General features: G+C 37.9%; 2 protein-coding genes across 3 annotated transcripts in view; one reads left to right on the forward strand and one right to left on the reverse strand.

Moving 5' to 3' along the window:
• The window catches only part of LOC122140127 (HHIP-like protein 1), a 351,574-nt gene that overhangs the window by 85,216 nt on the left and 251,840 nt on the right, over positions 1-14,518 (reverse strand). The window lies entirely within an intron of this gene.
• LOC109108078 (B-cell lymphoma/leukemia 11B-like) overlaps positions 2,481-14,518 on the forward strand; it is a 392,484-nt gene continuing 380,446 nt past the window's right edge. Inside the window, exon 1 of one of the 2 annotated variants that reach the window (XM_042742042.1) lies at positions 2,481-3,565. In XM_042742042.1, coding sequence (XP_042597976.1) covers positions 3,508-3,565 — 58 coding nt within the window. In that variant the 5' untranslated portion in view covers positions 2,481-3,507. The remainder of the gene's footprint in view (positions 3,566-14,518) is intronic. The other variant, XM_042742043.1, reaches the window with a different exon arrangement.

The raw sequence follows: 14,518 nt of genomic DNA on the forward strand, positions 1-14,518 counted from the left end.
GTGCACACATTTACTAAAAGTTAACAAGAACAAACTATTTATAGTTATACATTATACACACCGCACTGTAATGTATGGAGGAGAAAGTTGTGCTCAGAGTTTTTTGCCCGCAGTTTGAGCTAAATCTATTGTTATAGAGACAAATTTATTGGTGTAAGGGAAAAAAATTTCAATGCAAAACAGAGGACTGAGCAAAGTACAGGATGCGTCCAATGAATTCATGCAATAAAATAGGATTTTCAGCTGTGGGCAACCACTGCTTTTCAGAGAACATTTCACGCTTTTTATAGAGAGAATAATCCAACAGTAACAGAGCCCATATCAGCAACAACCTCCTCCAATCTTGATTTCCAGGAAGATGATTGTAAATCATAAAATGTCATTTTTTGGCAACACCTGGTATTTCTAATGTAAATTACTGAGTCTGAGGAAACTGAGTCTCTATCTATCTATCTATCTATCTATCTATCTATCTATCTATCTATCTATCTATCTATCTATCTATCTATCATCTATCTATCTATCTATCTATCTATCTATCTATCTATCTATCACTAAAAGAATTGACATGAAAGTTGGAGTGTTGTTTAACAGAGTTTAGGGGCGGAGGATATATCAGAGACAGCGGCAGGATAGATGGCATTGTTGGCGAGGCTGTGCCACCCAGCGTCACATCACATGATGGATCATGAGCAGATGGATTGACGCAGACTCACTTTCATCTGGGCGCTCCGCCTGATATCTGCCTCTGAACTGGCACATGCCGGACCCTCTGTGTGCATTTGGTTGCACCAGGACTCTATTACGCACCAAGTTAATCAACAGTTGAAGGTAGATACAGTCTCATGAATTAAAAACAATAACAACGTGTTCTGTTCCTCTCAATCTCATACCATTAGCTTACTTTTCCACAGCATGTCTATTTAATTGGTTTCAATTTACACTAAACATGTTCACATATTACGTTACTATAATTAAGTGCTATGGCAATAACAAAAAGAATGCCTAATTACATGCAGTTCTAGAAAATAATTACATATTTAGTGCATGTAGTTCATTAGCTTTTCTCAGTGTTAACACATGTATGAACACTAAAGTGTGACCTCTATTTTTTTAATTGAAATGTCATTTCGAACATACTAGCTGGTTATTTACAGTTATACTTCTGAGAACCTCAGTTTAACCCTAAATCTCCCAAACAAGGGTGATTATGGGTTACTTCCTGCCCTCTTTGTATTTGCAAATGGATTACCCAGAAAGCATGAATCATAGGAATTTATTTTGAATTAATAGTCATGTCACAGTGGAACATTTGTCACCACATTTAGTCAGTTTGACTTCAGTAAAACATGCATTTTTTTATAGTTAGAAACAAAAAAGGTTTGCAGTCTGATAAAGTAAATTAAATAAAATTGTTATTACTTTAGTTTTTTAGAACATAATGTTTTAAAGAACCTAGAATGCAGACTACTAATCTCAAGAAACTGTCCAATAAATCCTATACAGGACAAATTATTTTTGCTGTACCTAAAAACCACAAAAAACTTTATTTTTAACCTGTGTATTTACTTATATACCACATATATTGTTTGTGTGTGCTTGTGTGTGTGTTAACAGTTTCTGAAATTAAATAAGAAATTATCCCAAAAATCTGAGCCACATGACTAGCTTTCATTTTACTGCTGTAAGCTGAGTGTAAAACAGATGCAAAGGAACATCACTTGCATTTCACCCAGTAAACTCAAATCATGCAAGTATTTGCACAACACACCTCCCTATTTTCATTTCCTCCAGTATTCAGTCTTGCATTTCCACTCATGCAACAGTTTGTGCAGTATTCATTCATTTGTTCAAACAGATTTGATCAAAATTATTAAACGTCTGCTATATGTGGATTTAATTGCTAAAATTATACATTAGATTGCCTAGCAAAAAGGATTTAGAAATGTACATTGAACCCTTCACAGTATTTTTTCTTCTTTCCGAGGTTCGTTTCAAATGTGGGTTTAATTTAATAATGTCATTTCTGTAGTACATAAAACACATAAAGAAGAAATGTGAGTATATCAACGCCTGTCGTGTCTCATGTAATTTATTGCTTATGAGGTAAACAGCACACTTATGTCTCACTGAAGTGTATTCTTTGTGCATCCGTCCGTGCTTTAATCTTTTCCATCAAATGATTTGAAATTTTCTGATTTGAATATTTACTGTTAATGCGTGACTATCACGGTTTTTCTTCATTTATTTATTTGCATACATAAAGATGTATGCTAAATTTAATGCGCATTCACATATGCACGGGAAAACTATTAAAAAAAAAGCCTTTTAATATATTTTTTTATTTTTTTTATAAAAGCTATTCGCAACCTTTACCCCTTTAAATTCATTGCAAATGTTGTAATGCATGCAATATTGCATTGTTTTATTTGCGCTAAAGCGGATACAGACAAGCAGTGCGCCGGTCTATCAGGTGCTGTGTGTTTGTGCGCGTGTATGTGTGTGTGCGTGTGTGTGCGTGTGTGTGTGTGTGTAAGACAGCGGCTCGCGATGTCCACGCTCTCCACCACTGTTCTGGTGATCCGATAGTTGTGAAAAGCCACCACTAGTCGCCCCCAGTGCTCTTGCAGTCTCCAGTTTTCTTTCCCACTGTAGACTTAACGTCACGTCCGCACTTGAACTTGAATTTTATCCCATTGTACGGAGGCAGCCCTCGCCACAGAGACACTGAGAGCTCCCGGAGAAGCAGGACTCCGCCATCTTCATAGAGGCAGAAAAGGGAGAAAAAAAAGCTTCATTCATTGGAAAGGAGGTGGCAGTCCATGTCCCTGGTCTCCAGTGCGCAAAGCCGAATAGGGGAGCAAGTGCAAAGAGTTGGAGAGAGTGCAAAGTAATCGGGCATCGCATTCACTTAGAGCCCAGGAGAGAAGAAGAACTGTCCAGTGCTTGGCACACTCAAGTGCCAACTCAAGGAGAATCTGGATTCGTTTCATCCAATCTAATAAGTAATGACCATTTTTCTTTTTTAGAGTTATTTTGACTCAGAGAGAAAAAATATCTAATTGCCTTTGACAATTCCACAAGGCGCAGACTGGACGAAGAGAGAGCCACGAGAGGGTCCAACCTACCCAAACGCACCGGGCAACACGTTCTGAGACATTTCCAGTGGTTTCTTCACAACTGTCACTCGTCAAGGATATTTTCGCCATCGGACAGATCGCGCTCGGCACACAGCTGAAGTGCATGTGTGTGTCGCTGAGGTACTGAGCGTCTGCGCGTCTCTGGTCATCTGGAGAGCCGGAGCGCAAAGACACTTTCGCTTCTCTCACATTCACGGGACCCCTATCTGTATCCACGGCACGGAGCTGTGGCAGTTCTTTGGAAGTCCCGGGAAAAGTTAGTTACCGAGGGGGGAAAAGCCCACGCCACGGACACGGAGGACAGAAGGCGCGAGCCGACTATTCCTTGTGCGGGTCTCTGGGCGATGCCAGTGTAAATGCCAGGGCAATGTCCCGTCGCAAGCAGGGAAACCCTCAGCATTTGTCGCAAAGAGAAATTATAACACGTAAGTCCATCTTTTATTTTACTTATTTGTGTTTAAGAGGTTTTCGATCATTTTCGGCCATTTTTTTTTTTTAGTAATAGTAATAGGTAGCGATCTGTGTATATGTTTATGTGGTGTTAGTAATGAACTGATTACATTAAAATGCGACGAATCTTTATTTATTTTAAATGCAATAAAATAGAACAGTTAAATGAATTAAATTAAGATATTTATAGCTTCAGCTGTAAGCAAACAGTCAGATTTATGAGCTTGGTGCTACTTAAAAGAATTAAAAAGTGATTTGGTTGAAACTGAATTCAAAGAATTAAATGCAGCAATTTTTTTGGACTTGCTTAAAATACAAATCTTTTATTTAGTCTGTATTGTTGAAGTTTTGTTGTTTAATTTTAATATCAGATAGTTAGATTAATGTAAGAACTGTTAGCAGGCCAGGAGATAAGATTAAAAACTTTAAATTGCAGTGATTAATCAAGCACTTGCAAAGTTTCTGTAAATTTAAGTTTAGTTAAGTTAAATTAATGTGTAGTGTATAAGTGAGGTGTATGTTATTTTAATATTTAAGCATAATTTAATAAATTATGCTAATTTAGAGTGAATATTGAGTCTTTTTTTTCCTCTACTTTAATCCATGTAAGGTGTGGGCCTTTATTATGCTATATATGGTTATTAAAATAATTTATAGCAATATACATTTTTTTAGTTCTTTTATTTATTATATGTTTTTTTGTTACTTTCAAAAAGTGTCATGCTTGAGTTGTAGGCCTTTCTTCTTAAATCCTGATGCAATGAAACTTTATGTATCATGTTTCATTTTAAACCAAAGTCTTTTGTACTTATTTTTTTTTTTTTTTACAAGATATTTGTAGTAGTTCTCAAGGTGAGCAGCTACCTGTAACCACCAAGTACAGGAACGGTTTAAGGTTTTACTTTTGCAGCACATGCTGCACGGATGCAGTGAGGTTGTTGTTATTTTTTTTTTAAGACTACGCAAAATTGATTGTAATTATGCAACATTTGTGCTTTTAAGTCTTAGATGTGCACTTGAATGAAAAGAGGTGTCAGAGCAAGGAAAATTATTTAAATGAAATTCATTTGACATCATCGCGTCAAATTAGTTGATACAAATGTCAAGCATGCTTAGTTTTACTCAAGTAGTTTTACTTTTACTCTAATACTAAATAAATTAGCTTCTTACACAAAACTCATCTTTTTATACAATGTTTTTTATTTTGGTTGAGAAAACTGAAGTTTGCTAAATCAGTACGAGTGTACAAAGAAACAAAGCAAGCATAGGTCTAATAATGTTTCTCACACTTAGCTTTGCCCCCGAGTCAAGACTGTGACTGTGAAGTAAAGGTAACATGAGGCAGACACGTCGAGAGTGTTTCTTGACAAAGTTATATTCAAAGCCAGCAGTTATATTCTAATGCTTGATATAATTTACCTTTCAGATTTTTCTTTGAGAGACTTTTACATCATTTGCAGAAAATAACTCCAGCAATTTATTTTTAAAACACACTGTATTTTTCCTAGAATGCATCTGTTGTTGTTTAAAAAAATCAAATCACTTAAAAGACAATGATATCTGTCCAGATTTAGTTTCATATTCATGCTTTAGTGCAGTCTACAGAACCTAGATAATTCATAGCAGAGCCTAGTCATGTAATACCACCCAAATCTGTTTTGTGTTGCAGGGTTAGGGCCATGTATGCTGTGCATATATACACTAACACACACCATTCTTTCGCTAATGGCTTAATCTGTTACTGTACATACACATATGTACACAGTTGCACTGTAAACATTTAGTATGCCTGTGCATTGTGTGTTTGAATTTACTGCTTTAGGTTTACAAAATGACTTACGACTTATGAATATGACTATGACTTGAATGAGAATGGAGATGTTATTTAAAGCTCAATGCACATTATCTGGCTTGCATTGCATGTAGTTGCATGTAGCTTTGCTATAGGGCATGCACAGCTCTTTTTGTATGTCGTCCGCATATGCGATTATGACTGTAATTTATATATTTTTTTTTTCCATGTTTAATTGTGCACTAACCTGCAAACCGTTTGTGTTTACCGCATAAACACCATCCGTTCAAAATGCATGTAAAACAATCATTCTAGTTTAGTAGAAAATGGCCCTTTTTGAATTTCTGTCGCTATAGTTATGACATGTCCCATCAGTCATTGCATGTACAATGGCTGTGGTTATTAATTTGGGCTTTAAATTTCAGAATGCTCCAGTTACACCAAGGAACTTTCCCTGCTTTCTCTCTCTCTCTCTCTCTCATACACACACACACACACACACACTCACACACACACACACACACACACACACTCACAAACGGACACAAATGCAGACGTGCACAGAGTAAAGCAGACGCCAGTTTAGACATCAAGCTTTTGTATTTTTTTTACATGCACACAGTGAGAGAGACAGAGAGAGAGAGAAAGGAAGGTGGTCGACTTTTCTCCTTCTTAGAAACTAGAGATGGAAAGGTGTTCATTGCATCACCGGTGAATGAATATATAAGCTTTAGAGAGGGTCCTCAAACGTATCATGCCTTAGTGGGCTTTATGCAGAGAGCATGTAGGCCAGGTGCTAGCAGATAGTCATCTGTTCTCAGGGGTGCGTTCTTTCCTCGTAGTTCAGAATTCTCATCACATGCTGATTGTGGCTATGATTTTGATGTAACGAGTGTTTTTGTGTGTAGTAGGCAGTGCATGAACTCTTCACACATACTGATTCTTGTAGAGCAGGAATATGTGGATGACAATTTTTCTTTGTAAGAGTTAAATTGTCAAATTTTGCTTTAAATGTCAAGGTCAAAAGCAGTGTGGTCCCAACCTCAAAGTTTCATTTTTGAGGACATATTTGGAGCTGTAAACAAGGGTGTGTGTGTGTGCATGTCTGCTCGTCAGCATGTCTTCTGTGGTATTTAGCTTTTGTTAACCACGGTGTCTTAGCTGGATTAGCCTCGAGTTAGAGAGGCAATTTTTGTCTGCTCAAGTGTTCAAGTGTGTGTGTAGTTTACGTCCACATGTTAATTTATGTGTTCTCGGCGTGAGCGATCTGCAAACTTTGCAGTGCTGTACATCAGTAGTTTTAATGGTTTGGCAGCCTGTGGTTGTGTGCTACATTATGCCACTCAAACGCATATTCTATAAACCCAGTGGTTTATTAGTTCTGCGTGAAATGCAAGCAGTTGCAGTGTTTAGCGCATTTTTCGCATTTCCTTTACATATGCTGGGATTTTCATTGTATGCTATTAACTGAAGGGTATTTTTAATTTTTGTAGTTTTTTTATTTTTAGTAAAAATTCATTCTGAATATCACGTTCAATAAGTTACTATAATTTGCTGAAAAATTTATAAATGTTTGCATTCACGTGAGTGTGTCGTCACTGAATTGTCCGATTTTAAATTAGATTTTTGACACCTGTACAATTTTTCATGTCATTGGACAGAGTGTGTTTTATAATGTAGTGCTTTAAAATAAACCTAATAGTGAGTTAAAAGATGTTGTCTTTAAATGAAAGAAATCAGATGACAGCGAGGAGGATAATATTCCTCATGTGAGCTGCAGAATTATGAAGTTGTAACATAAATTTTCAGATGCATGTTTCACATTAGACCTGCCAGCACAGGAAACTGTCTTTATCGGAACTTTGCTTTGAATGCATTTAGGACATAAATTTTAGCCATGACTTTGTCATCACTTCTGACAGATTTATATTTATGATAATAACTTGTATTGAAATGCATTCTTGCTTGTTTAGATATAAACAATAACATATTTGATTATAGTTAAAAAAAAAAAAAAAAAAAAAAAAAGTCAAGATAGCACTATGCATTTGGAGACAGACACAGGTGTTAACCCAAGAGAGGTGTGCAGCAGCAGAAATCCAGAATCATCGTCTTTTTTTTTTGGTTTCTTTTATTTATTAATTTAACTAATATAAAAAGGTTTGCTTGTTCATTGTCATTTGCATGTATGAAATAGGCAGGGTTTTATTTAGAATTAAACAGGGCATATTTTAAGTCTCAAAATATGTCCAAGCTTGCTATTTAAATGCTTATTTTATTTATTTCTGTTACAGTTCAGGGAATCAGATATCCTTGTTTCTATTTCATTTTCTCTGGGTGCTGAATTGGGCCACCTTACATTAGCAGTGCAGAGTGTGCATGCCATGACCTGCTAGGGGGAGCTCTAAGTCTGCCAGAGGGGGTGGAAGGCAGTTCTGAAAAGTGTAAAAACATATTTCCTAAATGTACTTAAATGGGTAAGTCGAGTGAAATAGGGGGCTGCGGCTTCGACGACTTGGCATAGATGTTTCAAACGATACTGCCATTAACACACATGCTCAGATGCAAACTGTCAACGCCTCACAGCAGCAGCTGGTCTTACAACATGAAGGCTCTGTCATTCTCTTTCCTTTTTTTTGACTTTGTCTATAGCACTCAAGAACTTATTTATTTAATTATTTACAGTGAGAGCTGAATCGCTTCTTGGTGCTTATTTAGATGTGTAATAAGTATTTGATAGGTGTAGATTTAAATATAGATAAGACATCAAGCATGACACCAAAACAAACAAATTTAGGTTGAACGTCACCTCGTTCATTTTGCCAAGTGTGCTTAAAAAGTGAATGATGAAGTGGCTCTGGAACTTGTGGGCCCCTCTGACTGAGAACCTATTGTTCTTGCCATCTAAATAAATAAATTTGAGTCTGTGATATAAAAAATGGTAGCCTCTACAGAGCTTACACTCTCCCCATAACAATGGGCAAAATGTCTGCCTGGCACGTTTGATTAATACACTTGCATATTCTCTCTTCCTTTCAGTTTCAGGTGGCTTTTGTTTGCACCACGAGCGGGAGAGTGAGAGAGCTACAGAAAGCCGTTTCTGATGAAATGTACAGAAGTCTATGCCTGTCTGTCAGTATAAATGCATCAAGGCGGCTGAATCCTTTGGACGGCATCAAAAGTGGGCATAGTTTTTCATAGCTTGATTTATGAGACACAGACACTCGTAATAGTGGCTTGAGTGTTTGACGTCCCACAGCTGGCTGAGTTCTGACCGGCTCTGAGCATGGAAGCGCTCCGCTTCCTAAGCATCAGATAAGCATGTTGTGTGGGAATGTGTTACTAGCTCCGCCTTTTTTGGTGCTATTTCATTAGAAAGAAAACCTTTGCTGGGAAAAAAAGAGAGATGCTAAGCTTCAGGTGATATTTAGTCATTTCAGCTACCCATAATTCCTTTCCTTGTGAAAATATTAGGTAATATCTCCCTGATGAGATTTGCCGATAAAGGGTTAGTGATGCTTAGACAGGCTCCCAGTGGACATAATCATGTTAATCTCTTTTTACCTGCAAGACGACTCATTTTCTATTCCCCCCCTTTTTTAATTAAACAATGGACTAGCGCCGCCGCAGTGGCCGAGGATCACGCTTTTAAAATTCCGCCACCGCCGCCGTGTGCCACGATGATCCCTGTGTTCTCTTCTTGTTAACAGCTTCATTTGCACATGCACCACGCTTTACACTCACACACACACCACACGCATTTAGTAGCGTTTAAAACCTCTGCATCTGCACAGAAGCACTCTGCAAGCTAAAGCAGCTAAATATCCTGAACAAGACGGGGCTTTATTTTTTATTTCACAGGAATTTGCAAAGGCCTTCAGGCTAACAGAGCTAAAACATGACAGTGTCCCTTGTGGAAGAGTGCTTTATGTCATACGTTTTGACACATATTTAGCTAAACAAACAGGTCGCAGAGAAGATTTTAAGCAAGAGAAAACAGGAAAAACTAGAGGCCTAGTGCAAGGCGGAGGTTTGCGGTTTGAGCGTCAGTGCGCTTGACTGTGGGTTACAGATTAATGACAGACTAATTAATTCCTGATAGATTCCTGTAAGCCCAGTTGCTACATGTGCATGTGTTACACTGGCCTTTTGTGAACGTGAAATGACTGGAAAGACGGCTGCCGTTGACTTGCTACCTCTTTGCCGACCTGTTTGTTTGTTTGTTTGTTTGCGTGCCATCTGAGTGGAAGGCTCAACCCAAATCCAGCCTGTCCTACTCAGCTAGCCTGCATCTCTGTTTTGTGCTTGGGTAACGGGTAGGTATTTCTGAACCGGAGTTTGTGGGCTGGTGTGGTCAGGTTTGTGTTTGTAGCAGTGTGATTAGCGAAGCCCCCACCCACTGCTTCTGCTCTTGTGCAGCTCGGGCTGATGGGAAACATAGGAAAATAATGCACAAACAGTAAAGCGGAGCTTTTATTGTTTGATTAGGCCCTTTCCCTGGCTTTCATTTTCAGCACGCTCTGCCCTCCGCGCACACAGTTCTGTGAATGGCTTTAATTGGCGCAGGGTAAATCTTTATATCTGGATAGCATTATAAAGTCTTTCAAGATTTAAATAGGAAAATTTATGGACCCAGTAAAAAACAATATGAAATCCGTTAAATGGTGTGTGTTGTCTAATTAGGCCCTAACAGTTGCAATGGCTAAAAAACCATCCAAAACCTGTTTGACTGTGACTTTTCATTCTGGTATCGCTACGGTAAATCTCAACAGTTCAACTGTGAGCCAAATAGCGCTGAGCGTTAATGGTGGGGTTTGCAGGGTGACAGTCCGAGGATGAAAGGTACGTTAACACGGGGCTGCTAAAGCGTTGTTACGTAACTCGCAGACCTTTGTGTGCTTTGGAGGGAAAGCCAGACTGTACCGCGATCAGCCAAATACCTGTCAACAGCAATTTGGTTCCTCACAAACAAAAAGACTCCGTTAAGTATGAGTCAGAGGGCCCCTGAACAATGGTGTGTAAATCCAGAATGGAAAAGGATAAATCCAAAACTGTGTTAAGACGTGCCTTGTGATGCGTTTGTTTTTGGAAGCCATGTCTTTTTTTAGTTTTATGTTTTACTGAAATCCCATTAGTGTTCATTCTGACTCATATACATGTAGCTTTCTTAGGTTAATGAGGCCTATTTTTTTTTTTTTAATTAGTTTTTTTTATTGATTTCAGGATGTCAAGTATGTGCATGAAAAAATATAGTCTATTTCTTGCACTTTTTTCAATCAAAAATAAAATAGAGGTATAATAGTAAGCATTTTATCCAAAGTCGAGATTTCATTTCATATCATCTTTTTTAAGCTACCTATAATTATTATTCAGGCTTTCTTATTTCCACTGTCCCTCACTGTCTTTCTCTCCGGCTGCCAGAGAGTGCTTGATAAAGACAAATAACATTTGACATTTCGGTGGCCCTGATAGAATTATATGGAGTATTTGTTGAGGGATCAGAGAAAATCATGAGCTGTAATGTTACCTTGGTGACAGCATTGTTATCGCTGGTGGATGAGAGTGTGAGTGTGTGTGAGACTGTGAGGAATTGCAGACTCTCACCTGTTTGCCTAGAGCAGGAAACGTACACTATCAGATCGGGCCTGCGTAGTTCAATCTCATACCTTCAACAGAGTTGTTTAAAGAAAAAGATCTCCAAAAATGAAAATTCAGTCATTAATATAGCCTCTTGTCTTTCCAAACCTGTATGACTTTCTTTTTCTGTGGAAAGCAAAAAATGACATTTGCAAGAATGTCCTAGCTGCTCTTTTCCACAATTGTTTATATATTCAATCTTCAACTGAATATAAGTCCATCACCAGTCTCCTTTATTCTCCTTTATTCTTTATTCTCACAGAAAACGTCATACAGGTTTTGAATAAAATGAGGGTGAATAATTGACATCTTGAAGCATTTAACTCACCTATGGATTAGTTCAGACTCTATAGGCAAATTCAAGACTCTGCCGTATGTTTACATGATTACAACACCTGGTGTGTGTGTGTGTCGTTGTGCGTACGGGGGTCCCTTCTTTTGAAGTGCGTACTAGCGGCATTGCTTGCAAGCAGCGTGTTTCCTGTGGTTGGCACAGACAGAGCAAAAGAATGGGACAGAGGGAGAGGGAAAAAAAATTCAGCTGCGCACGTTCTTTACCACTCTGGGTTTTTTCTTCAGCTGTCACTTTGATTCAGGTCTGTGCTAGACCTATGACACATTAAACTAACGCTTTCCACTAGCGCACCTCAAATTCTCTCCCACAGTACTGAGAAGCTGCAATCTCACTCTAACCTCCTTTTACGCAGTTTGAGAGATTATAACAGCTTATAACTTTCTTTTTTTTTTATTGTAGAACTTATTACCTGTTTGGTGAATTATAGCTGTTTATCTGAGTCTAATACAAACATCAAAAATATGCTCTGCGGATCATGTTGTCTTCTTGAACTTGTAAATCATTTGAAAATTACCTCTTCCTGTAGTAGTTTGCTTGTGTATGCATGTGTGTGTGCGCATCTCTGCTGGTGCAGCTTCCCAGGATGCACAAACGTGTGACACACAAACATGCACGCATATTGCTCATGTACATGCCTGCAAGCAATCTTCATTTATTGGTTCAAATGCATATGCTTTTTTGTGTATGTGCTCACAGGTGCAAGTACAGTTACAGATATATGTAAAATAGTTTTTGTTGTGAGACCTTCCCCAGCGATAGAGAAAATTATTTACAGATGAGTCACAAAGTCTTCATATAAAAAATTTCATTAAATCATAATTTTTTAAAGCTTTAAATTAAAAAAGGAACATTTATTATGTATAATGAAGAAGTTATTTTTTTATTTATTTTTTTTTTTAAGATTTTTTTGTAAATTGTGACATTGGATATGTAGCCTCCTGACAAAAGCTTCTTTTATTAAAGATTTATTTTTAAATTTTTTTATTTTTTTTTTATTCTTTTGTAATAATTTTGTTTATTATCTAAATGAATTATAATTGATTTAAAAAAATACTTATATTTTAACACTTAATACCTCTATTCATAATATCAAAAATAAAAAATAAAGAAAAGAAAGTCTGTGATTCAAAATTAATGAATAATAAAATTTAAATAAGATCATTTATTTGAAGTAAGTAACTACAGTGTTGCCACAGTACAATTTTAATGCAGTGTATTGCATAGGTTGATGAGTCTCTGTGCAGGCCTTTCTCTTTATTTACATGCAAACTAATTTAATGCACAGATGGCCTAATATTGCCTGAAGGGGGTCTGTGATCCACTCCTATATGTCTGAGTCAGGGGGGCTGGATTTAAGGGGGGTTCAACTACCTTAGTCATCTTCAGTTATTTCCTTCAATATAGGGCAAAATCTGAAAACAGTGCAGTGTGTATGCAGATGTAATATATATATATATATATATATATATATATATATATATATATATATATATATATATTAATGCTTCATTTAATCAAAATACTTTCTTAATATGATTGCAAAGTCTTTAGATGCTGTTGTTTAACAGGATGCACATCTAACGCCGCTCTAATGTAATGTGTATCGTCTGAAATAAAGATAAGAGGGGGTTTAGTGGTTTCGTTTTCAAAGCTGCATTCTGAGCTTGACATTACAAATCTGTCCGCATTTATAATTTGGATCGTGGACAAATTACAGATGGATGCACAGGCTGCTCGTAATTTATCATCGAAAATTAGTGGTTAGCCAGTTCCTCTGGGAGATGTAAACAGGGCTACCTGTGTTGTGTGAGCAGCGTGATCCGTTCCTCCATCTTTGTCTCTATCGCCGTCTGTCTCTTCTCACGGCCTTTCTCAAAGAGGCTTTTAGGCCTCATATTGGTGAAAAGCATGTAAAGTGCTCAGGCCAAATTTTGAAAATTAAATGAATTCTAATTTGTGTTGTTCCACAGGGTTGTTGTTTCTTTAAAAACATCCCACATTTGTCCTTTAGGCTCTGACAATTTGAGAATTCCTCCCTTCATTCTCCTCCCAGATTTATGTGCACTTCAAAAATCCGCACCTGCTCGCTGTGTGGCTCTAAGTGTTGCTATGGTAGTGTTTTTCTTCTTTTTTCCTGCTTTCACCCAAATCATGCAGCGTGTTGAGTAGAGAGAGCATGAAAGCAGTGACAGGAAGCTGAAGAGTGTAAAGTGGCAGTCAGAGAGGTGTTTGTCTAGATCTTATGATTAGTATGGCGCAAGGATAAGCTGTCAAATGTAACATCAACAGAGCTGTCTATCAGGGGGTCCCGAGGGGGCTTTGTCAAGGGCCTCTACTGTCTTTGATAAAACTGCTCTTGCACTCGGCGTTGGGCTACAAAGGGCCGATTGTGGCCGCATGCTGAAAGGTGAGGCTGAAATTTCAAAATGGAGGCAGAGGGACCGAGGTTGTCCGGCGTACTCTGTGGTTTGAGCGCCCGCCGCTCCGCGCTGTTTATCTAGGTGACAGAATCAACCAGAAGATCTGCAGGGCCTCTTGCTCTCATGGCTGTGCAAATATCTCTCACAGCCAAAAACGGAGTCCTCCCTCCTGCCTTCTTGCTTTTTTTTCTTCTTTTTTTTTCTTCTCCCTTCAGACTTTCTGTTTCAGGTCTGGCGGTCTCATTCTCAACCTCACAAATACTGTATTGTATATTAATAACAGTGCCTTGCTGTTGGGTCTCGGCCTCACATATGGATGTTTATCAAGAGTTGACTGGTTACAGGACAGAACATGCCGAACTGGAGCGAAGTGCCTCGTGTGTGGCCGCTGGGATGATTAAATTTAAGTCTGCCTTTATTTTCTGCTCTCGAAGTTTAGTGGGACTGTCATGGGACGTAGGTGAACACTTAAACGGGCCCCAACATTCATTTCCTTTATTTTAACAAGCTGCCAAATAATGAAATGCTAAATGACCTGACCCTGAACTTTTAGAAAATGTGTGATTATGTTCCACACCATTTGTATTTTATTTCAATTTCCCTCACTGATGTGCTGGTGTGTTTAAGTTAGTTTTTTTTTTTTTTTTATGAATTAGTGTGCAAAAGCAGTTAGGGATGCATGGATGGATGTAAATACAGTGGCAAAATATGAGCTAAAGATGAA

Source organism: Cyprinus carpio, chromosome B17 (assembly GCF_018340385.1).
Source record: "Cyprinus carpio isolate SPL01 chromosome B17, ASM1834038v1, whole genome shotgun sequence".
In the NCBI taxonomy this organism is placed as follows: Eukaryota; Metazoa; Chordata; class Actinopteri; order Cypriniformes; family Cyprinidae; genus Cyprinus; species Cyprinus carpio.